Raw genomic sequence first — 24,994 nt, forward strand, 5'->3', positions numbered from 1 at the left:
CGGTGGCCAAGGTCTACCCGCGGGAAGTAACCCCACCATCCCCCAACATTCTGTGCCGAGGCTTCGCCAGCTCATCTTCTCTACCCACGGATACTCAAAAACAAATCAAACTGGCTTTAACCGCCTTCATATCCCATGGTTCGAAAACCGACAGACAATAGTACAGCAACGGGCCGTCCTCGTAGACGGGCCGTTGAAGCCTGCATATTCTGTCGAAAACGCAAGGTTCGCCTTCTCAGGAGTGGCCCCCCATGCTTCCCGTGGCTAACATCTTCCATGTAGATCAAGTGCAATAATGAGCAGCCGACGTGTGCCAATTGCAAGACTTATGGGAAGGACTGCGTTTACGAACCCCTGTCAATTTCCTCAAACAATCCGCCGTCCAACTCGACTCCGGCTCGTGATCGCGCTGAGCGTCGGCAGCGGGTCACGCCTAGGAAGCCAAAGGAATGGGCCAATGCCTCTTCAAGGCACACACGCCATAGCAGAGAAGTCGAGGAAGATCGTCATTCCCAATATGTTGATACGCCATCGCCTTTGCTTAATGATGTTGGTGTTTCGTTGGGGCCATCTGACCAAGCACAAACAGATCATCAATCTGAAGCACCAGCAGATCAAACCCCCTCTCACCGAACGGGAGTTTCTCGTATTGTAGTCTCAGCAAACGGTGTCTCCAGTTACCATGGCCGCACTAGTGCACTCTTTGAAGAAAACCCTCAAGAGCGAGTCTCGACAGTTGACCTACATCCTCGAATGCCAGATGAATGGATAGAGAAAGGTCTGGTGGCCGAAGCGGCTAAGCAGCGTATGTTCTCTTTACGTCGTTGTGGTTGAGTATTTCATAGAATTCTGTTGACAATTAGCAGGCCAACTGGAGGACTTCAATTACCGTGCCGGTACTCTCGATTTTGATGGTGTAGACCCTGAACTAGGGATGCATCTCCTTTCTCTCCATTGGAATCGCCAGCATCACTCGTTTCTGCTGACGTATCGACCGGCTTTCATGAGGGATATGGCGTGTAATGGGCCTTACTTCTCTAAGATACTTCTCAACGCTATTTATTTTGGTGCTTCGAAGTTTAGCCCTCGTCGAGAAGTCCGGAGAGATCCCGACGATGTGCGTACCGCCGGCTGGGCTTTCCGTGAGCGAGTTCGTAAGCTGCTTGGTGATGCACTTGACAGCAGTGACATCACAACAATTCAGGCCTTACTGGTCATGACAAATTCACTGTTTGCCCTCGGTGACGAAAGAAGCGCCGCCTGGCTGTATGCAGGTCTAGCGTTCCGCATGATTATCGACTTAGGTATGCATGTCGATGCATCAGGTCTGGGAATTACAAGAAGGTTCTCTGACGAGGATCTCGAGATAAGACGTCGGGTATTTTGGGGTGCATTTGGTAAACACACTACATGCCTCTCTCCCTTCAAGTCAAGTATTGAGCAAGTATCTAACGCGTATCAGTTGTCGACAAGATTCAGAGTCTCTATCAAGGTCGCCCAGCGTCTTTGAAGGAGTCCGACACTCTGGTCCCAATCAAATTTCTCGATACCTTTGAAGAATTTGAGAATTGGGCTCCTTTTGCCTATTCTGCTCAAAACAACAACTACCCTGGTTCTCCTGCTTACAGCGTATCGACTTTCACCTACCTGTGCCGCCTCTCAGTAGTGATGAGCGATATATTAAGCTGCATATATACAGAGAGAGCTTTCGACAAGAGCCCGCAAGAGCTCTTGACGATGCTTCAAAACCTTAGCTCGAAGCTAGCGGCATGGAAGGATGATTTACCGACACATTTGATGTTCGATCACAAAAGCAATCTTAGGATTCCACCGCCCCATGTTCTTAGTTTACAGTAGGTTTACTCTGATGCAACCTCGCACATGTTGATAATGACTTAACTAATCAATACTTAGCGCTATGTATCATGTTCTCACAATTCTCTTGCACCGCCCGTTTGTCGCTGATGGCCATCTCTATAATACCTCTCGTTCCATCTCTGTCAACTCATTCATTACTTGTGCTACAGCAGCCGACAATATAGTGGATGTTCTCCGTGTATATGACCAAGTTTTCTCGGTACGGCATGCACCATATTTAATTTCGTATGCCACCTATGTGGCGGCGACTATTCATGTACGAATAGCAGCGAAACGAAGCACTGAATCCGGCGCTCGTGAATGTTTAGAAACCTGCTTGTCTGTGTTTCGAGAGAATCAGGAAACCAATTGGGCTGTTAGAAGGGCAAAAGCTATCGTTGAAGGGCTGATGTCAAGACTCGGGGTCAAATTTGCTGAGCGCGACAGCAATATTGCCACCAACAACAATCCGACATCTAATACGATTGAGACTGGCCTTGATTTGGGCGAGAGAAGTCGCCCAGAGAGGAGACAAGCGGCAACACATTTAGTAGGGTCAAACTCAAATCCGTCTCTACCCGAAAATGAATCTCCCTCAATGGGATGGTCAGATATTGATGGCATTATTCAAACCTTTGTACGTGGGCAAGATTACAACGTAGGTCCGGTGGAGATTGGACAACCAGAGCTCCCCCCTCAAGTATTACCCCCAGCTACGGCAAACCAACAAAGCAGCGGTGACCTCACGGGTAATGTTGGGAACCCGTCTTGGATTCAGGGGCTGCCGGAAGGAGAAGGAGCTTCGGTCGATGACCTGCTTTTTGGATTCAACGGATCCGCTCTTGATAGTTTCTTTTATTGAAAATGTGTAAGATTAGCAATAACTGACATAAGGAAGAACCTTAAGTGTCTGATCCATGTTGCTGAATTGTTTATGGTCCCTGAGTGGATTTCTTGTTCGCGGTCTGTGGCAACCCGCAGTCACCATTCCCGCGGGACAGTCCGGCTCCCGCGGGTACAGACGGTGATTCAGCAGTACCCCTGACATGATTCTCAGATACAAAGCATCTAATCAACGAGACGTTCGAGTTATTTATGAATCAAAATGAAAAACCGCCACGAAAAGAAAACAATACCATTGTACTACTACCTTGAACTTGAACTCCATTGTTCAAATTGACCAAAATCTCCCGTACTTGCGAAATGGTGCTGGATCCCACACTCTAATTCATTCAGATGCGGTCCAGTATACCACCTTTCAGCAACTCAGTTCACTCTCGCAGGCTTCTTCATCAATTGCTTCACCATTCTCCAACCATAGTTCCCTTCCCTATCATGGCAATCACTCCGTCCGCATCGAAGCGACGTGTGAGGCACTCGCTCCCAGCAGTGTTAATGCGGGCCGGCACATCTAAAGGCCTGTTCATCCACCGCTCTCACCTACCTCCGTCAGAAAAAGAATGGGCAACACCACTTTTAGCCGCACTGGGTTCTAAATATAGTGACGCCCGTCAGATTGATGGTGTTGGAGGCGGTAGCAGTGTTACTTCCAAAGTAGCCGTTGTCGCGCCGTCTAGTCAACCTGGCATTGATGTTGAGTACACTTTCGTCCAGGTTGCCGTAGGAAGCGAGAGTGTCGACCTTAGCGGCAACTGCGGCAACATATGCTCGGGAGTCGGTCCTTTTGCAGTCCAGGAGAGGCTCGTAACGCCGCTGCCCGGGGCAAAGTCGGTGGATGTACGCATCCTTAACACCAATACGTCTAAGCTTATTGTGGAGACGGTGTGTCTTGACGAAGATGGAAACGTCGAGGAGGATGGAGATTGCCTTATTCCAGGCGTTAAGGGGCCCGGAAGTGAGATCAAGGTTGCCTTTGTCGAGCCGATAGGCAGCATGACAGGCAAACTATTCCCCAGCGGGCACCGGTCAGAAAGACTGATTGTCGAGGAAGTTACTTCGTTGGGCCCCTTCAAAGTCGAGGCGACATTGATCGACTCAGCCAACCCGTTTGTATTGGTTGACTCTGAGAGTCTACCCCCTCAAGTGAAGACTCAGCTCCCGGATTCACCCATGTCTCTTGAGGTCGCTGAAGCAATTCGTAGGCGAGGAGCTGTTCTCATGGGTCTCGCCGGTACCTTAGAAGAAGCCGGAATGGTTAGAGGCACACCGAAGCTCGCATACCTTTCCCGGCCAACTTCTGGTGGGCTGACCAAACGAGACGCAGACATCCGAGTGCAAGCATACAGCATGGGGAAGCCGCATCCCAGTCTGCAGCTCACAGGAGGTGTCACTTTAGCTAGCGCCATGATCATGGAGGGAACAGTGGCACACCGAATAGCAAGCCTTAGCATGACGCTACACAATGAGGGAATACCAACGCCCAGAAGAACACCGAGTCCTTCTGCAATCAAAACAGGAGACCTGTTATTAGATGAGTCAGAATCTCTACCCTTTCAAAGCGATGCAGTAAGCCGGATAATTCGAATCGAACACGGCAGCGGTACAATGGAAGTAGAAGCATGGGCGCGCCAGGGCGAGCATGGCCTCATTATAGATCGCTGTGTCGTTTTGAGAACTGCTCGAAGACTCTTCGAAGGGAACGTCCTGTATTATACCTAGATAGTCTTATAGTGGACCCCATTTAGTGGATACAATAAAGCAACAGGCGCAATCTAACTTCGTCTAACAAAATGAACGTACGACTGATTCTTTTTTCTTCTTTTCTCTTAAGAGCCTCTCTGATATGTGCTCTTTTACCAACGTGACTGCTTTCCAATAGCTGCACCCAGAAGTTCCTCTTCACTCGAGTCAAATGTTGACGAAAACTTAGTTGAGGCAGCCGTCAAAGATTCAACATCAGTTTCCCCTTTAAAGTGAACATGTATCAGGAAGGGTTTAATTTCACACCACTACGTTACCAGCTTGAACACATAAGAGACATTGTGTGATGATATTCTGAGACGCCAAGAGCCACATTGAGGATCAAGGCCAGGATGTGGTCAGGTGATCTAATATGTCTTGGTGACTATGTGACAGAAATTCACATGCTTGTTGTCTGTATTTGCCCAGAGATGTGTTCTATCACTCATAACTCATTTGCTCCATCGTTACAGCCATCCACACGAGCATGCCAAATTCGTCCAGACCATCACACCATTTACAGACTCGTGAGAAAATTTCTCCCTGCTCACATTCATTGAGTGTGCCGTTCCCAGTTGTACGCCGTGCTCGCCGGAGATCTTGCATACTCAGAGGCACTTTCTGCATATCGACCTCCGACTTCTTGTACCGCACGGCCCACTCGATATTTGAGACCGGCTCCCAAAGATATCTTGCAGCCGGAACAGCTACGTTATCATAACCACATGATTGTTCGTTCTTCCCACTGAAACTGACATCAACAAGGAGCTCTAAGCCGAAATTCAGACATGCGGTCCTTTGGCCAGGTTTAGCGACAACAACTTGAAAAAAAAATTCACCACATCATACCTTCGGAGACTTTCTCGGAAAACCCATTCTTTTCGATCCAGGCTGGCCCCATTAATCAAATTTGAGGCGAAGTCAGGAGCTTGACAACATAACCGTCTGGCTAACAACTATGTCCATTTCAGCGCTTAGTTGGTATTCCACAATCAGCGAGGGGTTGATTCTTACAAGAGGGGTTGAGAGAAGCATGTCAATGTCGTGCTTGGGGATGGAATCTCGGTCACGCGTTTGGAGCAGTACATATATTGTTAATGCTTGCATGGCTGCTAGAAGCCTATCCCTGCCGAAGGAATTGGACTTGTTCCATACAGTTAGCAACACAGGAAACAACGCTAGACAGAAGCCAAAGTTGGCTTACCTCTTTTCTAATCCGTTCAATCTCTTTGTAAATGTTTGCCCATACGAAAGCCTCGCTTCCAGGAGTTCTGGCTTCAAAGGATTGTACCAAACTGGAGCAGATAGCCAACTCCTCAGGTAAACACTGATGGTATCCTTGAGAGCTGCACTCAGATGGTGGAATTGTTCCATTTATTACGCATTGGGGGAAAATGGTTGGTGGTAGCCGCCCGCCCTTAGCCATCATTGCAGGATAGGAAAGGAGTTGACCAAGGAGAACTTTAGCAGTCAAGTAAGTGGATAACGGTTTCCTAACTCTTGGAAAAAGTGGTGTACGGTGATAAAATTTTGGAAATACATCCAACGAAGAGTCATTTTCAGACTGTGCGGTTAAATTCGACCGTATTCTGTATTGTGTTGTTTTGGGGCTTTGCATTGGAATTAAAGCTTTCTCGGGGTAGGTTTGGCCAGACCGTTCATATTGTTGTAGCCATGAAATCCCAACTGGTTTGTAAGGTGCCACCGTATTATAATTTGGGTTGTTGTGAACTGCTGTAGACGGCGTGTTTGTTGTGTCCTGGCCAGCCGGAACATTCAGGAAACTTGGCTCGCAGTCCAGAAAACTCAATGGAGACGTAGGGAACAAGGACGGCAATAGAGGCTCCCAACTCATCCAAGGATCCAAGGACGTACTTGATCGATCTTCAAGGTCTAAGACAGGAGAGGTCGAGATGGTCTCATCCGCCACGGCTGGTGCGAGTACATGTGTGATCGGATTAAGAGTCTCTCTGCTAGCTCTAGCACCTGAACTAGGAACATGCCAAGCCACGGATTGAGTATGGAAGTTTGATTGGTCTGCACATTCTTGGCCATTCCCACCAGCAGCTCGTAACATCCGAACAGTTGCTCGTTTTGGCAGGTGGTCGTACTTACAGTCCAAGGATCGTGCATCACATCGTAGACAGGGCGAGCCAAGAGAGCACCTCGCTTTGCTGGCTCGGCAAGGAACGCAGGACTTCTTGCGACTAACCATTGCATCTGGGCATTTGCTGTGGGGTAATGCAAGCTTGAACTTTGAGAAAGTTCGCTGCAAATTGTTACTTTCAGCTCTGTTTGCAGGCGCCCGAAGAAAGGGGCGGGCAACCATGGCCGTGGTGTCAGCACTGGACGGAGTTCCAGCCAATAAGGGGTCGTCCAGTTGACGACTCCGTGCCGTCAGGCCGGGAGGCCCCACTTCAAGTGGGCTGACCCCAACCTCAGCGTATTATCTCAATCTCCTAAACAAGTCCCCCGGAATTCCGACCAATCAGAGCTTAGCAGTTTCTCTACGCCTATACCGTAGCAAGATGGTATCTAGGAGCACCTCAATTATGCGTCAAGTGATGTATCTCCTTATACCAGCAGTCCTATGAAGGTACTTTACCTGATAGACGATTCACGTTAAAGGATTCTTATCCCTGAACGCAGAGTTCCAATGCCGCGGAGTTGGCCTTCAGCAACATGAGTTGTAAGTGCAAGAAAGCAGAATCTTCCTTTCCCTCTCAATGGCATATAAATACCCTTCTCCAGAACATTCGTATTCCTACTTTTCATATTGCTTTCACCAAATACAGGTTCTCTCCCTCCTCAAAGTTACTTTCATATTCCACACAGCCTACCCATCCTCAGACTGACCATGGCCCCCATTCGTGTCGGTATCATCGGTCTCTCGGCGAAGCCAGCAGCCCTTAGCCCAGGTGCCTGGGCGTCCACCGCATTTCTTCCAACATTTCAAAATTCCCCAGAGTATGAAATAGTCGCACTCTGCAACTCTTCTATCGAAGCTGCTTGTCGTTCAATAGAGTTCCATCAGCTTCCAGAGTCGACCAGAGCATACGGAAACCCTGACGAACTTGCAGACGATCCGGAAGTTGATCTCATCGTCATCAGTGTGGTGGTGACAAAGCACTTGGATCTCGCATTGCCTGCCCTGCAGAAAAGGAAGCAAGTCTTTGTTGAGTGGCCCCTCGGCAAAACGACGCAGGAGGCACAGCAGATGACGGAGCTGGCGAAAAACTATGGTCTCCAAACACTTGTCGGCCTCCAAGCTCGTGGTGATCCTGCGGTTGTCCATCTAAAGGCGATCATTGAGAGTGGTGAGATCGGCGAGATCAAAAGCACCTCTGTTTTGGGGACTCTCTTTCACATACCTCCTCAGTTTTGGGTTCAGGGCATGGAACAATATCTCGATCTCAAAAGCGGAGCTAATTCTTTCCACGTTGTTTTTGGACACTGTGAGTCTTTCGATTGCTCCTTTGAAATTTGTGTCCAACTATGATCCGCTAACCAATGTCGCGTTTAGTCTTAGACTCCTTCACCTACATCATCGGTGACTTTGATACCAATAGCATTTCTTCGATCCTGAAGACAGACACTACAGAGATGGCCATTTACACGCCCGATAGGAGCAAAGTGGCAATTCCGGCGTGCCCAAAAACCGCACCGGACCATATCTTGGTGCAAGGCAAGCTGAAAAGCGGCGCAACAGCTTCCATCAATTTCCGCACAACCCAAGCTACTTTGGATGGTGTTGGAATCCGCTGGATCATTACTGGCTCCAAGGGCGAGATCGAGGTTACAACGGCTGAGAGTAATTGGCAAGCCTACTCGCCTAGCAGAACGCTCAAGGTCAAAGTCTTTGGTAGCGAAACACGGAACGTGGACCTCCAGAGCGTCGACCTCGGAGTTGCTGCTAATGTTGGACGGCGTGGAGTGAACACAGCTCTACTTTTGGATGCGTTTGCCAAAGGCAAGCAAGATCAACTCGCCGGCTTTGAGGCGGCCTTGAAGAACCACCAGTTGTTGGACGAGATTTTGAAAAAGTCAGGGGTTAATTTTTGACATGTCGAATAGACATATATTTGACTGTGGGATTTGGACTTCCACCGCTCGTGAAAGTAGTGTTGAGTTCAGTGTGTCTAGTTTTCGTGCTTAGTACACACTCACTGACATCTCTATGCACAAGGAATGATTATGAAAACAATACAGCTAGTTTTAGATTGCGAAGACTCTTAAAATTTCACACATAGCACCCGTTGACAAAACACTAGTGGCAAGCATTGAAGTCAGACAGAGAGTTGGTTCCCTGACGCTAAAGTCAAGTAAGGGTGTTTTCGGTACACGAGCCGATCCCGGCGACGAAGCCCGAATTCCGGAGGTCGTGACAAATCGCTTCCGAAAAAGAGCGTCGGCATCGTATCCGAAAATCAACATCTCCAAAAAAAGGAGGCACGCAAATGAGAAAATTTTCTGTCTCTCCTTCTTCATTGGACCAAGAGAATTGAGATAGTAAATCAACTTGTTAGAGGTATCTACGTTACTGAATCAGCAGGCAAACACTCTGGTTTAGCTGCGACCCAGTATAGAGACCAGGGCAGCTTACAAATTCCGTCACTTGCGCCAATATCCAACGCGCTGTTACTCGAAGGAACGAAAGACAACTCCCGGAGAAGATGGTTCAAAGTACCGTGCCGAAGCCCGTCAGTGGGCAGACTCCAGCAAATCATCAAAAGCCCAAACACATCGCTATACTCGACACAGACGTTACAGTCCCAGCCGTTCAATCAACATACGGCAAGTACTACAGCGCACAATATATAAAGCTCCTCACAGCAGCCGCAAGCCGCCTTGACCTAGCCGGTCGCGTCGAGTTCAGTACCTGGGACGTCGTCTCAGGAGCCTACCCCAACCCCGCCGACGTCGATGCCATCCTTATCACAGGCTCAATCGCTGCTGCATATGACACTGACCCATGGGTCATTAAGCTTGGTGCTTTCATCGAAGAAGTCTATGCCCAACACACTGGAGTCCGCATGTTTGGCACTTGCTTCGGGCATCAGCTCATCGGCCAGGTCCTTCTTGGCCCGCATGGCGCTGTAGTGGAGAGGGACCCGAACGGGTACGAGTTTGGAGTGCAGACGATCAACCTCAACCACAAGCTCATCGAGGATTTCCCTTGTCTTAAGAAGCTCGGAAGAGTTGAGGAGAAGGATACTCATGGGCTTCGACTTCAGATGTGCCACGGCGATCATGTTGCGCTACCGAAACCCTCAGGCAAGCTACCCGGGTCCTGGATAAACATCGGAGGCAGCGCACATTGCCAAGTTCAGGGCCTGTATGAGCCGTCAAGAGTTCTGACTATCCAGCCCCATTTCGAATGTGACCAGCCTATCATGGAGGAGACTATCAAATATTTCTACACACCAGAGAAGGGCTTCTCTCCCGAGTTCCTCCAGAAGGCATTTGATGGAACAAGGAAAGAGGATGATGCTGGTATTGCGGCTGAATGGGTACTAAGATTCTTAATTAGTGTGTGATGCATCAGAAGAAAACGTTAAGATAGATAAATGGCCATCAACCGGCTTCTACTGCAGTTTAGTATGCGGGATCTCGGTTTGTTCTGATGTCCAATATTTCTGACAGTTTTAACCTGAATGCCTTCGCCAGTTGACTTTCGGGCACTTACACAGCATTTACAACGGCGTTAGAAGAGTATTAACTCGAGACATCACATTGACCGCCAGTCAAGTAGCGTACCAAGCCTATTGAATCACAGCAGTGTGGGAGTTTGCCCCTTTAAGCATATTTTTATGCTCCGCATTTGTTGAACAACAAAAGAAACTGCAAAGTGTTAACGTCATATCTTATTGGCAATTAGTGTGACAGACACACCACCACCACACAGCAAGTCTTTCGTGGGTTTGTGTTTTCCCACGGTGTATATGCACACAGACAACAAACGGCCACAGCACTGCGAGGTATCATAGTTTTCGAGTCATGTATTCTGTTGAACAACCAACTATTTACCTCCACTTCTTCGAGGACTCACAAGTAAACTGTTCTAAGGCTTCACAGGGGTTGGTTGGGTTTCATCCCCACATTTAGTTGTCACTATCCTCAATACCATGAACGGGGTTGACATCAGGGTCAGCCCATAGCACTTGAATGTAAAGTATTCACATAAACCTACATGTAGGAAATACCCTGGTGAATAGAGAAATGTAACTCGAGAGAATGGGAGTCTCTGATCAGGGAGAGGCTGTCATTGGCAGACCAATAATATCAGGGGCAGAAAAAGGTCATTTGCTAGAAGTACATAACTGGAGTACAATCTCGCAGACCATAGACTTATATAAATTGGCAAAGAGAACTTTCCTGCAGGTTTGAATGCTCTTGACGACCCGCAAAGAAAGTTATGAGGCACATTATCTTTGCAACCCATCACATACGACCATACCCATTGGAAAACTCGGGATCCCGTCCGCTCTCCCATAGATAAGCCAATGAGGGCTGGAGTAGTAGTCGGGTCGGTGACGACCGGCGAATGCCCGGTGTTGTATGTTCTTTTTGCTCTTTTTGTCACTATTCCCGTTCCGTTTAAGTAGTGCCTTTCGTGGTGGCGTCCTACTAGATCTTGGCTACGAAGCTGCCGGAACATAGGAACGAGGCCTGTAAAAGCACTAAAAGTTACCATCTTGCAATATCCAAGTTGAATACACTGACAATGTGCAGCCTATCCTATGGTGGCTGGGTAAGTTTGGGAAATAGCGGTTTTATGTTCTCGCGAACATCTTTGTATTAGGAAACAGGGGTCGAGCTGCGTGTTGATAATGCGGTCAGTGAATTAGGTTGTAACTGACCAGAAAGCAGTAACTATGCTAGATGTTCTTGTCAAACACACAGTGAATCACAGAAAGAGAGACCTTAGAGCATGGACATACGCATGTTATGGGTGATTAATCATTTCTCCAGAAAATCATCCAATGTGCTCATTTGATGACATAAGACAATAAACCCGACATGAGAATGGCCTCGCTTTCAGTGAAACCAAGGTAATGTACATCTGAACTTCATTTTGTATGCCCGCGCCTACGTAAAACTCCGTTCCATCCCGTCGTCCTCGCCAGCAACCACCATCCCATCGAGCTTGCGCTTGACGCCCGAGGAACGCCCAATGCGTTTCTAGTACAGGGGCGTGTTGTCCGCGTCTGCCAGCCATAGTGTTGCCAGATCTCGCGACAGACCCAGCCTCAAGATGCGAAGTATATCTTCAGCTGAAGCGCTTGCTGTCAATCCCGTCCTCCAGTCCCAACCGCGCTTGGTGTTGGCACGAGAGAGGCCGCCGCTGCCGCTGATCGAGCGGTTTAGCTGGCTGGCCAGCATGGAGCTACCGCTAAGCATGTAGCTGCTTCCGCTAAGGGAACCAGTACTCTTGCGCATCAGGTCGGCGGGCGTGGAGCCCTTCAGTCCCTGTGCCGAAGCCAGGACGAGCTTGAAAAACTCATCCGCAGCGTTGAAGATAGTTGAGTTGACCGTCTGAATATCCTCAATGGCCTTAAGCATAACGTCCATCTGGTCGAGAGTGATGATACAAGGATTTTGATTGATAAAGGGAAGAGCTTCTCCAAGCAGTGCAAGAATGAAGTCCTCGCTGACGACGGCGTCGCGCGTCTCGTCATATAAACCGCCGCGAATATTATCATCGGAACTGGCAATGACAGCGACCAAAGCGGAAGCCGCTTGTCTGCGAAGAGAAGCCGACTTGTGAGAAGACATGTCTGCCAAACCATCGGTATCTCGGATTTCGTAGTATTTCCGAAGAGTGGCGTATCCACTGAGTATGCGGCCAAGAAGTTGTGCTGCCTCGAGGTCTTGCTTGGCATATTGCTCCAAGGTTGTACTTCGCTCATTGAGGAGGCGGTATAGGTGGTCGTCTAGGTCGTTGGCAGGAGGATATACCGTAGAGTGAAGAAGAGAGTATGACATCAAGAGGTTGAGCACTTCACGAACCTTGCTCGGTCGGTGAGCAAGAGCGTAGTACCACAAAGCCTCTCCATATCTGTGTGAGCCTTCTGCGAGAAGCTCCGCATAAGTCTGCCAACTGTTAGCCAGTCTGTTGTTATATTCAAGGGAAAGACGATTCGTACCTCTGCTGTTTGCTCGGCATAATTGATCATGCCGAGGTCGTTTAGTATACGCCAGACCTTATCTACGGTGGCGCCCGAATCAGAGTCAAGCGTTTGAAGAATATCGCCAAGCAATTCTCCCACCATCTCCTCAGACTTTGCGGCGGAGTCCATGCGTCCCAGTACCTGAATTGCCATCTCCCAGCCGCTCCGAGTGTCAGATAGTTGATCGATGCCAGCAAGTTCTCGTGCGTAATGTGTGAGAGTCGTATCCTTGATGCCTTCCACCTCGTCTGCACTTTGCGGGGCAACTCCCAGGATATCGAGATCCTCCATGTCTAAACTGTCCATAGTAAACAAGTTAGCTGCCTCGGGCTTAGGGAGCCATTGTCCAAGCGATGCAAGCTCTGCTACAGAAGATGCAATAGGCAGAGACCAGGCTCGAAGAATGCCGATCACTGCAGCAAAATTCGACTCGAATGCTGAAGCAATGGCGACCTCGACAGGGTTCATGGCGTTGAAGTGAAATTCCGATTCAATCGCTGTGTGGAAGGCAAGGGAAAGGCGCTCGAAATAGCTCTCTGGGCCAGAGGAAACATCAGGCCGGCGCAGGCCTTGCGAACGAGACATGCGCAGACTCTTCTGTTGTCCCCGGCCCTCTTCCCACCAACCGAAGAGGCCAATCGTGGCTTCACACCAATCTTGTGCTGTCTCCATGATAGCATCAGGTGTGCCCATGATGATCTGATAGATAGTTTGGAGGTGTTCATAAATATCCCAAGGAACTTGACCCTCAGCTTTCCGTGCGAGGCGAGCCAAGGACGGCTGTCCATAGGAGCTGTCGTGACTATCGCCTCCGTATAGGCCCTTATCCTTGCCTTCCGCGAACCGCTGTAGTTTGTCCAATGAGCCCTTGGCTTGGATGCGGTACAACGTCCAGTCACTGCTAAAGATATCCCAGTTCTTCTTGTTGGCTGGGCACATATCAAGTGCCTCACACGTAATACCGACGGCGCGCTGCAGGTTCTCCAAGGCTTTGCCAGTATACGCCAACTCCGCCCGAGTTCCCTTTCTGACGGCTTCCCAACCAGCATTTCTCAGGAGCTGCGACGCAAGATTGACATTGCCGCGAATGAGGGCGCTTCGTAGTGTTGGCCAGAACAGGCTGTGGCTGGCTGGGCTGGGTCTGTGGCGCATCACTCTGTCGAACTGATCAGGTGAGAGGTTATGGTTATCCTCGATCCAGTTAAAGAGAACCTCGGGTAAAGGCGGCGCCTTGATTTCGCCGGATCCTTCGGCGAAGCGAGTGTGATGCATCTGGAGAACCAGCCTTGCAACGTAGGCCGCCTTGTGAAAAGGCTCGGCGTCGGGGCCAGGGCCAATTTCAGCAACATGTTCTCCTTCAGGCAACGGTAAGGTCTCGGAAAAGTCGTCCCAAAGCTCAACCAAGGGGTAGACGATGGTTGACAAGGAAACGTCAAGCTTTTCGGGGTCTTCTTGCGCGCCAATGCCCTCATCGTACAACTGGTTCACTAAATCCTCCGTCTTCAAAACCAACTCAGGAGACTCCGTTATGACTGTCATGCCCATCTGGTTGTACAGGTCCTTGGCAATCGATGCATATCTAAACTCGCTTCGTCTATTAGTTGATGAGCGGCGCATAGAAGAAGCACGGAAGATATCTTCGGCTTCTCTGCGTATGCGCTCTGTGGCCGCTGGCGTCGCCAGGAGCAGGAGATCCGACTCTTCGGCGCCGTCGATGCCATCGCCACCGTCATCTGAGTAGGTGAATTCGTCTTCCTGGCGTGTGCTGTGTCGCATGTTAAGGAACATGTCATCGTCGTCATCAGCCAGCTCTTCTTCGTCAGCTTCCGCATCGACGTCGTCCTCATCCATATCGGCCTCGAGATATCGCTCCATCTCTGCATCGACCACTTCTCGCTCGTCGTATTCGTCTTCGTCTTCATCATCCTCTTCTGAGTCGTCGGGTATCATATACCGGCCAGTCCGGTTGTCGTGGGCGACTTCGCGCTCGCCAGCGTCATATTCTTTGCTCAATCCCGAGGGTTGTCTGGCATGTTTCCCACTCTGTTGAATTGATCGGCCCAAGGGTTGCTGTGAAGTGGTGTCGCTCCTTCCGAAGAGGTTTCTGCTGGAGCCCGTAGTACTTGCGCCGCCAAAGCTGAATGGCTTCTGGTCGGTGGTGCCTCCTAGCAATGAGCTTCCGAGGTAGGATGCAGACGGGGCGCCAGCGGGGGTGAAGGAGGCAGCGGACGATGGGGGAGGGCCAGCAGGCGTGGTCGACGGGTTGTCGCCAAAGGGGTATGAAGAGCCTTTCTGGGGTGTTTGACCAGGTGTCGACGGCGGGGAGCTGCTCATCAAATCGTCAAAGCTGAATTTGTTAGGCATGGCGACTGGCTTCAGCTGGGCGACCTCAGGTCACCCGGGCAAGTCTTGTCGTCGCGGCGGTATGCTAGTAGGCGGCAACGAGTTTCAAATGAACAGACGGTGGCAGGGAAAAGCTGTGTTTAATCTGCCGGTATCGATGAGGTTGCCGGGTTTAATTGGGTACGGAATGATGGTCGGTGAGCGGGCTGGGTAGCGAGCTGTGGTGTTTAGCCTGACGCGCTCTTGCTTGATAAATTTTGGTAGGTCGCGATGCATGCCTGGCCAATGCGGAAGAAGCCGCACCAATGCGGCCCCCACTTTGACCAACCTCCTACCTCACACCCTTTCGCAGAGCATCCTAAGCGCTGGAGCTGGGGCTGGCCACTAAGAGACCGCTAAAATTGAGAGCTCTGGTTCCCGTGTGGCACATGGTATGGCTGTGCAGGGTATGGGAAAAAAAAAAAAAAAACATGGCCACCATCTGGATTCAGGTCGTATTTTTGGAAAGCTTCGATATGGAAAGTTCAGACGTTCCTCCACAACTCCGCAACTGTGATGACATGGTGATGGTTGCATTGCCCAAACAGCCTTTGCGGGGTAATGTGTGAATAACTACATCTTCCGATCATCTTTCTCTCGGGTATTCCTTTGTTACTATTAGATAACAGATCTCACTCATCTGACCATTTCCGGCTCTAATTACTATTGCCCATGCGGTATCTTACACGGCTTCGGCCTCGGATGTAGGTCCGATGCGGATAAGATATACTAGGATAGAACTACCAAGTCAAGCAGGATACTGCTGGACACGAAGCAAGGTCCGGACATATGTCGGACAGTCCAGGCGGCTGTGCTTTCGTGAGTCTCCCCTTAGTTCCCGAGAAGCTGCTGGTGCACTTCCCTTGGCGAAACGGAAAGGCATTGCGAATCATAGCCTTGGCCGTAACAATCGCCGACAGACCATGCCTGAAAGAGGAGGCTACCAGCAACTCAAAAGCCTAACCCCGACGGCTTAAAGTTTTGCCCCCCTCTCCAACCGCTCATGCAGGCAATGAAAATGAGGAGATGCCGGGACAGTGGAGGGGTTGCCCGGCTGGCCGTCCGGTTGCTGTCGTTCCCTCTTTCCATAGCTGGGCTCATCAGCGAGTCACGGTGAGATGTCGCTTGCGCTAGCAATACTCTTCTGTAGTGGCACACAAGGAACAAACGCTTGACTGACCGTCCAATGACGTACATTCCACTTGGAGATATGACGGTCCACTTGGAGACCTGCCCTCTAGCACCCTACCCAAGAAGTCGCGGCTGGCGTCAGTTGTGTTTTATCCTCCACTTTCTGGCACTCTGGCGCCTCATGGCGCTCAGTGACGGGCTTCTGGCCCCGCTTTTCCAGTCGTACCTCAGAATGTATTTTGTATCCCCCTCCCCGAACCTCCGAGCTCTTCCCCCCTCCTTACCTGTAGAAGCACAGAGCGGGGTGGGGTTTGGAGATCCAGGGCCAGCAAGCGGCAGTTCTTGTAATCTGCATCTCAAGATCCAATCTTTCCTCCTCCCGAAATAAATACCTGACCCTGCCCGGTAAAGCAAGGCTTAGTGCGTAATTCCTCTTCCATCAAGGTTCTCATCGACCCTCCCTTCATCACATAAAACAGCCCATCATGTCTGCCACTGCAGGAAAGGTATGTTTATTTGCTTGTCATGTTCCCTGCTCCTCTTAGTTGCCCTGCTTCATATTGCGGGGTAGCTTGGGACAGCCAGCAACACTACCATTGAAGCTTTCCCGATCACTCCGCTAACTCAATGACCTCGCAAACAGACCATCACTTGCAAGGCTGCCGTCGCCTGGGAGGCTGGTAAGCCCCTGAGCATCGAGGATATTGAAGTCGCCCCGCCCAAGGCCCATGAGGTCCGTATCGAAATCTACCACACCGGTGTCTGCCACACAGGTTAGTTGGACCATATTTTTCCCATACCCCTCTTCTGCCGTCAGACCCAACCTCGGATTTACCAACCGAGATGTCTGCTCCAGCTTCGGGAGAGCACCCGATCTACCAAAGTTCATAGACCAGCGTATCAAGATATTAACAACGGCCAGATGCCTACACTCTCTCCGGCAAGGACCCCGAGGGTGCTTTCCCCATCGTCCTGGGCCACGAGGGCGCTGGTATCGTCGAGTCCGTCGGCGAGGGCGTCACCAATGTGAAGCCCGGCGACCACGTTGTCGCCCTCTACACCCCTGAGTGCCAGGAGTGCAAGTTCTGCAAGTCCGGCAAGACCAACCTCTGCGGCAAGATCCGTGCCACCCAGGGCAAGGGTGTCATGCCTGACGGTACCTCCCGCTTCAAGTGCAAGGGCAAGGACCTGCTGCACTTCATGGGCACTTCCACCTTCTCTCAGTACACCGTCGTCGCCGACATCTCTGTCGTCGCCGTCCAGCAGGATGCCCCCATGGACCGTACCTGCTTGCTCGGTTGCGGTATCACCACCGGTTACGGTGCCGCCCGCATCACCGCCAATGTTCAGGAGGGTGACAACATCGCTGTCTTCGGCGCTGGCTGCGTCGGTCTGTCCGTTGTTCAGGGTGCCGTCGTCAACAAGGCGGGCAAGATCATCGTTGTTGATGTCAACCCCAGCAAGGAGGAGTGGGCCAGGAAATTCGGTGCCACCGACTTCGTCAACCCCCTCGACCTTAAGGACCAAACAATCGTTGACAAGCTCGTCGAGCTCACTGACGGTGGATGCGACTTCACATTCGACTGCACTGGTAACGTAGGTGTCATGCGTGCCGCTCTCGAGGCTTGCCACAAGGGATGGGGACAGAGCATCATCATCGGCGTTGCTGCTGCCGGCCAGGAGATTTCCACAAGACGTAAGTTTCCACTAAAACCATTATCAAAGCCTCCTCATATGCTGACAATGTGAACAGCATTCCAGCTCGTTACCGGCCGTGTCTGGAAGGGATGCGCCTTCGGTGGTGTCAAGGGCCGCTCCCAGTTGCCCGGCCTCGTTACAGACTACCTCAAGGGTGACCTCAAGGTGGATGAGTTCATTACTCACCGCAAGACTCTCGGCGAGATGAACAATGCTTTCGAGACCATGAAGCAGGGTGACTGCATCAGAGCCGTGGTCGACATGCGCAAGTAAGCAACGGCTCTGGTTGCACGCTCGTGTGTTTTGAAAGTTACAAAAGTATACTGATAGTTAATACAAAAAAAAAAGTGAAAGCGATATCAACTCTCTCTCAAGAACACGCGATTCCAAGCTGTGAAGCCAGGCGGATAGGCGAGGTGGTGCTGGTAGTGATAGACGATTACGACGACAACGACGAAAACGACAGAGTAACGCCGCTCAGCCTGTCCATAAGCGAAACCGTATTATACAGCAATGTTCGATAGCAATGCAACGCCGTGTCGTGAGAAGCACTCGTGCAAGTCAGCCAATGTGGTGAGGTATCTTTTTAAGATCAGCAATGTGATGTGTGTTGTGTTGTGGTCTCTTGACTTTGTGTGAGCTTTGATGCCAGTTTAATAGGAAAGGTCTAGACCGCCGCCGTTCAGTCCAAATTCGGCAGCCCGACGATCACTCGCTTCCGGCGGCGCGCGGCTCCGATAACACCCCTCAAGGCCCCCGGTCCCCCTTCCAGGCTTGTTCCCTCCCAGGTCATGTGCAGGCAGTGTGACACGCCTGCAGCGCACCGGTCTTGATCAGATCCGGGAGGGCGAGCGGACGCACAACTTTTTTTTACTTTTCAGCTGCGAACCCCCGTGGGCCCCCGGTGGCTCAGTGGCCGCAGCACCTTTTCCGGTTGCCGTATGGGGACAAGCTCCACGCGTTTATGATGACCCCTCAACTATTGAACCACAGTCCCATTGAATCCAACTTCTCGTGACTTGCGAGCTGACCGGGGTTTGTCATTTGAATAGGATGAGTAACAGCATACAGGGATGAAGGATCTCGTCATTGTTGAAAGAAGACGAAGCCGTGTAATTAATCCTCTCAACATCGCACCGAGGCCGTGTCTGGATATTTGCCCCCCAGTGCCCCCCATGGCCCTCATAAGACGAAAGTACGGGAGAAACCATACCATTCTCGCCAAAAAAAATATGTATAGCCAAATAACAATTCAAAAATTAGCAGAATCGGTATCTAGCGTTCGGATTATCAACAGTTAGACTGGCGGGCAACCGAACTTCCGGTGGCGTTGTGTCGCACTGCCCGCGGGATCGAGGTAAGGAGCAACGGATACAGCGCCACATTCCGGCAAGCGCCGAATGTTCGTTGGAATTGGTACTCATTCACATAGAAAGGGAAAAAAAAAAAAAAAAAAAAAAAAGGCTCATTGAAGGCAATAGAGGGAGGGAAAAGGAGAGAAGGGGGCGGTTTCATTCATCTTTAGGCGGTGGCCTTTATCCTTTTCCTCTGTCACCTACAGCTTGCTGGCTGAGACATTGTCTTACATGTCGCCAAGGACAGCCCCCGTCTGTAGTGGTTTTTTTATTGCACATACTGCAGACTACCTTAGAAACAAAAGAGAATGGCGGTTGCCCATTGTTCATTGTCTGGATTGAAGTTGAGCTAACATGACAACGTAGAATGTCTCGGGGGGCCGAGCCGGCTTTCTTTGATGAGGGAAAGGGGAGCTGGCTGGTCTCGCTGTAGTCTCCGTGTGGCTTTTTTGCTTGTGTGTTTCCTACCAGCACCGTACGGAGTGACCGTACGTTTTGTTTCCTCACCTTGGATCCCCCCCTGATTTACATCCATGTAGAAATCGGCGGGATTGCGAAGGCGCAAAAAGCTGGGGAATCGGACGATATGTCAAGGACGGGCTCGAATTGGAATGAACCGTGGGGAAATATTACTTCCGCATCTCGGCTCGGCCAACTCACCGTCCCGTTTGGTGAGCCGGTTTAATTTGGGCACATTCGACTGGGGTTGGGTGGTGGACAGGACAGGGCGGTCCAGTGTGCGAGCTTTGTAGGGATTCACCCCCGTTAGCAGAAGAAAAAACAGGATTCGGGGGGAGCGCATTGATGGTTGATTTTAATAGGCAATCAAAAAAAGCCCGACTGCAATTTCGAGCATTGTGTGTCGATTTGTTAACAGTCGGCCAAATAAATCGACAAATGGCACCGGGGGGTCGGCTCGGACGACTTTAGGGGGTAGGGGATGTGCTGTAAATAAACATGTAAACACCGCCCTCGGCTCCATATTTAGGGATTATGGATTGCTTGAGTGCCTCAAGATCGGACGTGGAGGGATGGATCTCGTAGGAAAGGGACTAAAGGGACACTCGGCGTTTCACTCGCAGATATTGCGTGGGCTCCAGAAGAGAGTCGGGGAATAGGAATCAAGCCACATTTGAGACCAAGGGATTGCCAACTTGTACAACACATGCCTGCCACTTAACCCCAGACGTTGGGTTTATTAACAGTCTGAAATGTCGATCAGCGGGTAGACTCAGATGGATTGGACAACCTCTGTTGGTGTGTGTTGAAGGGGAGAGTTGAGAGGATGCAATGCGGCCTTGGGCCTCTGCGGGACCGCGAATATTACAGCCCCGTCAGCCAGCAAGTTGTTGGTCTCGTGAACGACTTCAAACCATCCATGCACGTCTACCCCTCAAGGATGATAAGATAAGACGAGCAGGCCATGCCACGTTCGACGATAGCACTAGCAGCAAACAGTGGTGTCGCTAGCAACACCAGGATTGAGGCCGGAAGTTCAATTCGTATTCAGTTAATCATCCGCCGCTCGCAGAGGACATACGAGCAGATGGCTACAGGCATTCTGTATCGGCCACCAAAGATACGATGTGGGCTGGACACAAATACACAATAACTACGACCTGCAGCATATGTCCATGGGCAGCCTCCCTACGGATATACCCCAGCCGTGTGAGTGAGTGACCTTCGCTGTATCCCTGTCGACTGGATACATTGTCGAGGCTCTCTCTCCGATACCCTTGCAACCAGCCAATGGCCACGCTCCCAAGCGACTGGATGCAATGGCTGCAGCAAGCCAGATTCAATACGGTAGGAGGTCGGGTTGCACGGCGCTAGGCTGGGCGGCACTGTTGTTCACACAAGTTGGAGCTAGTTTGATGCCACATTTGCCTTTTGACATTTCGTTTCCCCCATCCGTCAGAACTCAACTTCTGTTTTGGTCAGATCAGACCAGTGAGAAATACCCAGTCCGTACATTGAGGCGTTTCTTTCGAAACCTGTTCATCTTGCGGAGCCGAGCCTGAGACGTATGCAGGCAGAGCAGCTGGCCTTGAGCAGCGCACAGACGACGATAAACGCCCTGTGGTGGGCTCGCTGCATCGCTCGGTCCAGCGGCGTCTCCCTCTCATATGAAATGCTCCCGCCTTCCAAGTGATGACCGTCACGGATTCACATGGTGAAAAGGGAATGTGGATGTCGCGGATCAGTTCATTGAGTGCGCAGGCACTTCATCTCACTGGTTCGGAAATAAAGCTTGCCCGGGACACAGTCCCTGCGATAGGAGGGCTTGAGGGGATTCAACAAGCCAGTCAAAGGCGAGGTTGCTCCCTGTTGTTAGTGAGAGCAAGGACTTCGGGCCGGTAAGGGGTCGCAGGACGCTTATCCCGTCTTAGGGGCAACTTTACTTTATTCTTGATTTCCGACGGCCTTTGTTTTCACGCCATTGCTACTGCCGTTGGAAAAGCGTAAAGAGCCGATGAGAGCAGTGAGGCTGTAGTGGCTGTCGGAGGGGCGGTTCATCGCAGCATTTGAGGCGCGAAGTAGTTTGGAAAGGCTGTGGTGATGGTTGGGGTTGGCTAGGTTGGCTAGGTCGACTAGTATGTGGGGGAGACATCGGGCGTAGACGTGGAAAATGGGAACGAAGACGGCAAAGGGAGGCGGCGGCGGCGGCGACAGTGTCGACGACGACGACAACGACAACGGGCATGACAAGGGCAACAATGGAAGACAATTGATGAGGGTGCGACTGGCGATTCGCTAGAGACCAAGCGTTGACACACAAGTCAGTCGTTCATCGGTCGCCAGCCATTTTCGTAGCTGGTTACGAACAGAGGGCAGACCGAGCTGGGATGATTGCTGCAGGTGACGGTCGTGCAGAAGCCATGATCCATGGGGCCATGCGATGGCATTACCAGTGCCATGCGGCGCCATGTCATTGCCAGACGAGAGTACGATGCGGGGCCTCTAAGCTGATACCTACCATCCAGGGTGTGTCATGGTAGTAGTTGTACTATGTAGGTGGTGAGGAGTCGATCTGGCTTAGCCCAGCAAGTATGATGTCCATGTTGGCATCAATGTTGGGCAACGCACGCGTGGTGTCCGCATCGTCCGCATCGTCCGCATCGTCCGCATCGTCCGCAGATGGTCCGAGGGGGTTGAAGGTGAGCTTGTGACATGTGTGTGGTGGAATAGCCAACGGTTGGTAGTCCTGTTGCTGCTGCTGACTGCTGAACACTACCACGGCTACTACTATGGGGGAGAGATGCTATCTTGGTCAATCGGTTTGGGTACGAAGAACACTGTTGCGAATACCGAAGCCATTGATTATGTGTATAATAAGGCAGATGGGGTAGCCACAAGCATCGGATCGCCTGCCTTCCCTCCTAGGAGCCTCTGCCAGCGTTGAACTCCGTATGTAATCTGGCTGCACTTGCCTCGTCCATGCTTGCTTGCCCTTACTCGACTTGCACTTGCCGAAAGGTACTCCCACGTGCCTTGTGAGGTGGTGGTGGTGGTGTGTGTGTGTGTGGTCTTCCGCTCCTTCCTGGACAAGCTGCATTTATTGAAACATTTTATTTAATTATTCTTTTACTTTTGCAAGAGTAGGTAGGTACATACAGAGTCACAGTGTGGTTGATGATCTGCATCGGCAAGTGTGCATTATCCAACACCTTAAGACCATGATCGCTTCTGATGTTGTGTTTTACTGACTCGCACCCGAGAATTATTTCCTCCAGATTTCACGCCCCAGCAGCCGTTCTGATCCTGCCACTGGCACTTAAAGTCACCTCATCTCGCCAATCCTAAACCACCGCTGACGTATCACCTCCCCTTCTGCCCTGCTTGACCTTGGACAAACTCATTTTTCAGATTGAGTCCGGGAAGGCACGGTGTCTCCGCCCTGTTAGACGTCAAATCTCGCCATGTCTGTCCTTGCCAGCCCGCCTGCTCAATTTACTTGGGTTCTGCTGCAACAGTCATTACCACATTGATGACTATGTCTGCCAGCGATCATACGCTACTCTGGTACACATCCGGCGGCAGCGACCCATCGATCTGGGCATCTCGGACAGAAACAGAACGGAAGAAGCACAACACACATGGGAAAGGCGTAGTTGGTGCTCTACGGTGCGATTGAGCGGCGCAGGCCCAGTCCAGTCCAGTCCAGCCTATCTCGACGACATTTCACCGCTTTCGGAGCCTTGCAACACCGTGTCATCGGCATTGCCTAGGCGCCCATTTGACGCAAGCCAGTGCTAATACAGGCCTGGGTGGCTTTGAACCTCGGGACTGCAGAGCGCCCAGTGTCTCGTCTCGCCCTGGACCCCCATCCCCCCGTCCCCGTCCCTGTCCCCGCTGTATTGCACACTACTGGTCCCCATCTGATTAACTTGGTACGTGTTGGGGTACCTACTGTGTGGTGCTTCGCTGTGTCAGCGCCGCCTGGCTTACGCAGGCTGGCTGCTGCCTTTCCCATCGCAGCAAGGAAACATCCACTGTTCCGGCTACACAAAGGGCCCTCCTCGGTATCGTTACAAGTACCCAGTCCCTTTGTGCTTGTACCTGACCCTGATTGTCTTCACTCACTTGACCTTATACCCACAATCCACAATACCTGCATTTCCCATTTTACTTCCGATCGGTCATCACCTGGACCACCGCGGTCTGGCCATTGGAACCAAAGCCCTGATCCAGGCCTCTTCCCGCACTTTTTACTCTCTCTTTCTCTCTCTCTTTTGGCATAGAAATTTTCGTACCTGAACTCTGCAGTTGCCTCCTCGCTGGTTGTTCCATTGGATTCTGCATGCGGGAACGGAAACTGCCTCCTTAGCACGGCATGGCATGGGTGATACTGGAGACACCGCGGGCACGGCGGACCGCAAAAAGAATGGCCTGGCCGTGCATTGCAGCGTGCATTGGGGTCTTTGCTTTTACTATGTGACTATGTACAGATCACCGTAGTTCATGGAGTGGTGGTTGAGTTGCTAGCGCTGAGGTCACGCCTCCCGTCCGGAACGACTGACCACCCGGAAGTGCGAATTCTGAAATTGAAGTCAAGGTTGACCATGCCTTGCTTGCCTTGCCTGCCTCTCCTGGCTGTGCTATGTTGCTTAGGTCTCTGGTTAATCTATCCTGCATTGGCGCCGCCGATGGGGACTGGTAGTGCCCTGCATGAGTGTTGGCCTTTCCCGTTTTCCCTTCCCCATCATTCAGCAGGAATAACAGCCGTGGTCCGTCATCCACAGACGGGTACGGGTACCTACTACACTACACTACGCAGGCGCAATCTGGGGGGGGGGGTGTCTGCAAGACGCCCAGTAGGCACGCCCCTCCTCCCCATCCTAAGCTCCACCAGCCACCCTGTCCCCTGCTATTCCTTGTCCTGTTGTCTTGTCATTGTGAGCGCTTCTCCCGCCTTCGACCTGGGCCTGGCTTGCCTGGACCTGGACCTGGCTCTGCTTATTAGATCATCACTGACCGACTGACACAATTCGCCTCCAGCCGCCCTCTCCTTCGACCTTTATTACTCACCACCATTTCCACATCGTCCTGACTTTCTTCTTTCCTTTCTCACTTCTCATCCGTCTCCTTGGACATCTCAGCCTCACCCTTTCGTCTCGACACCTTCCATTACCCTCGTCTTACAGCGAGCTCACCGTCGACAACCTCAACCCTACTTTCGACGCCTCACTCTTTTGCCTCGCTCAAACAGCGTCGCATCACCGTCTGACCCCAAGCACCTGACGATACCCCCCACGTAAT

The 24,994-nt window shown here is 51.2% G+C and overlaps 7 protein-coding genes across 7 annotated transcripts, besides 1 other annotated feature; 5 read left to right on the forward strand and 2 right to left on the reverse strand.

Annotated features, from left to right (window-relative positions):
* Nucleotides 1-135: 135 nt before the first annotated feature.
* On the forward strand, nt 136-2,719 carry CTRU02_200667 (C6 transcription factor (fungal specific transcription factor); the record flags this gene model as incomplete). The annotated part of the gene is made up of 5 exons (XM_036718676.1): nt 136-225; nt 283-805; nt 867-1,397; nt 1,463-1,853; nt 1,915-2,719. The coding sequence occupies 5 exons, from the start codon at nt 136-138 to the stop codon at nt 2,717-2,719; spliced, it is 2,340 nt and encodes a 779-aa protein (XP_036589676.1).
* A 473-nt stretch (nt 2,720-3,192) lies between these two features.
* CTRU02_200668 (methylitaconate delta2-delta3-isomerase) lies at nt 3,193-4,476 on the forward strand (the record flags this gene model as incomplete). The annotated part of the gene is made up of 1 exon (XM_036718677.1): nt 3,193-4,476. One exon carries the CDS (start codon nt 3,193-3,195, stop codon nt 4,474-4,476), a length of 1,284 nt encoding a protein of 427 aa, XP_036589677.1.
* An 803-nt stretch (nt 4,477-5,279) lies between these two features.
* CTRU02_200669 (C6 finger domain-containing protein) lies at nt 5,280-6,352 on the reverse strand (the record flags this gene model as incomplete). Its single annotated transcript, XM_070203725.1, has 3 exons — nt 5,280-5,453; nt 5,512-5,640; nt 5,702-6,352. 3 exons carry the CDS (start codon nt 6,350-6,352, stop codon nt 5,280-5,282), a joined length of 954 nt encoding a protein of 317 aa, XP_070062307.1.
* A 1,002-nt stretch (nt 6,353-7,354) lies between these two features.
* On the forward strand, nt 7,355-8,559 carry CTRU02_200670 (oxidoreductase family protein; the record flags this gene model as incomplete). Its single annotated transcript, XM_036718679.2, has 2 exons — nt 7,355-7,952; nt 8,021-8,559. The coding sequence occupies 2 exons, from the start codon at nt 7,355-7,357 to the stop codon at nt 8,557-8,559; spliced, it is 1,137 nt and encodes a 378-aa protein (XP_036589679.2).
* A 611-nt stretch (nt 8,560-9,170) lies between these two features.
* CTRU02_200671 (glutamine amidotransferase-like protein) lies at nt 9,171-10,034 on the forward strand (the record flags this gene model as incomplete). The annotated part of the gene is made up of 1 exon (XM_070203726.1): nt 9,171-10,034. One exon carries the CDS (start codon nt 9,171-9,173, stop codon nt 10,032-10,034), a length of 864 nt encoding a protein of 287 aa, XP_070062308.1.
* Nucleotides 10,035-10,759: 725 nt separating this feature from the next.
* Nucleotides 10,760-10,990: a sequence feature (Protein overlapping with rRNA (CTRU02_200672, KAL0942786.1) was converted to a misc_feature.).
* A 689-nt stretch (nt 10,991-11,679) lies between these two features.
* CTRU02_200673 (nuclear pore complex subunit nup85) lies at nt 11,680-15,032 on the reverse strand (the record flags this gene model as incomplete). Its single annotated transcript, XM_036718680.1, has 2 exons — nt 11,680-12,591; nt 12,645-15,032. The coding sequence occupies 2 exons, from the start codon at nt 15,030-15,032 to the stop codon at nt 11,680-11,682; spliced, it is 3,300 nt and encodes a 1,099-aa protein (XP_036589680.1).
* A 1,634-nt stretch (nt 15,033-16,666) lies between these two features.
* Nucleotides 16,667-18,152, forward strand: CTRU02_200674 (s-glutathione dehydrogenase; the record flags this gene model as incomplete). The annotated part of the gene is made up of 4 exons (XM_036718681.2): nt 16,667-16,687; nt 16,825-16,954; nt 17,104-17,877; nt 17,935-18,152. 4 exons carry the CDS (start codon nt 16,667-16,669, stop codon nt 18,150-18,152), a joined length of 1,143 nt encoding a protein of 380 aa, XP_036589681.2.
* Nucleotides 18,153-24,994: the final 6,842 nt, after the last annotated feature.

This window comes from Colletotrichum truncatum (genome assembly GCF_014235925.2).
Source record: "Colletotrichum truncatum strain CMES1059 chromosome Unknown Contig_0001, whole genome shotgun sequence".
Taxonomy (NCBI): domain Eukaryota; kingdom Fungi; phylum Ascomycota; class Sordariomycetes; order Glomerellales; family Glomerellaceae; genus Colletotrichum; species Colletotrichum truncatum.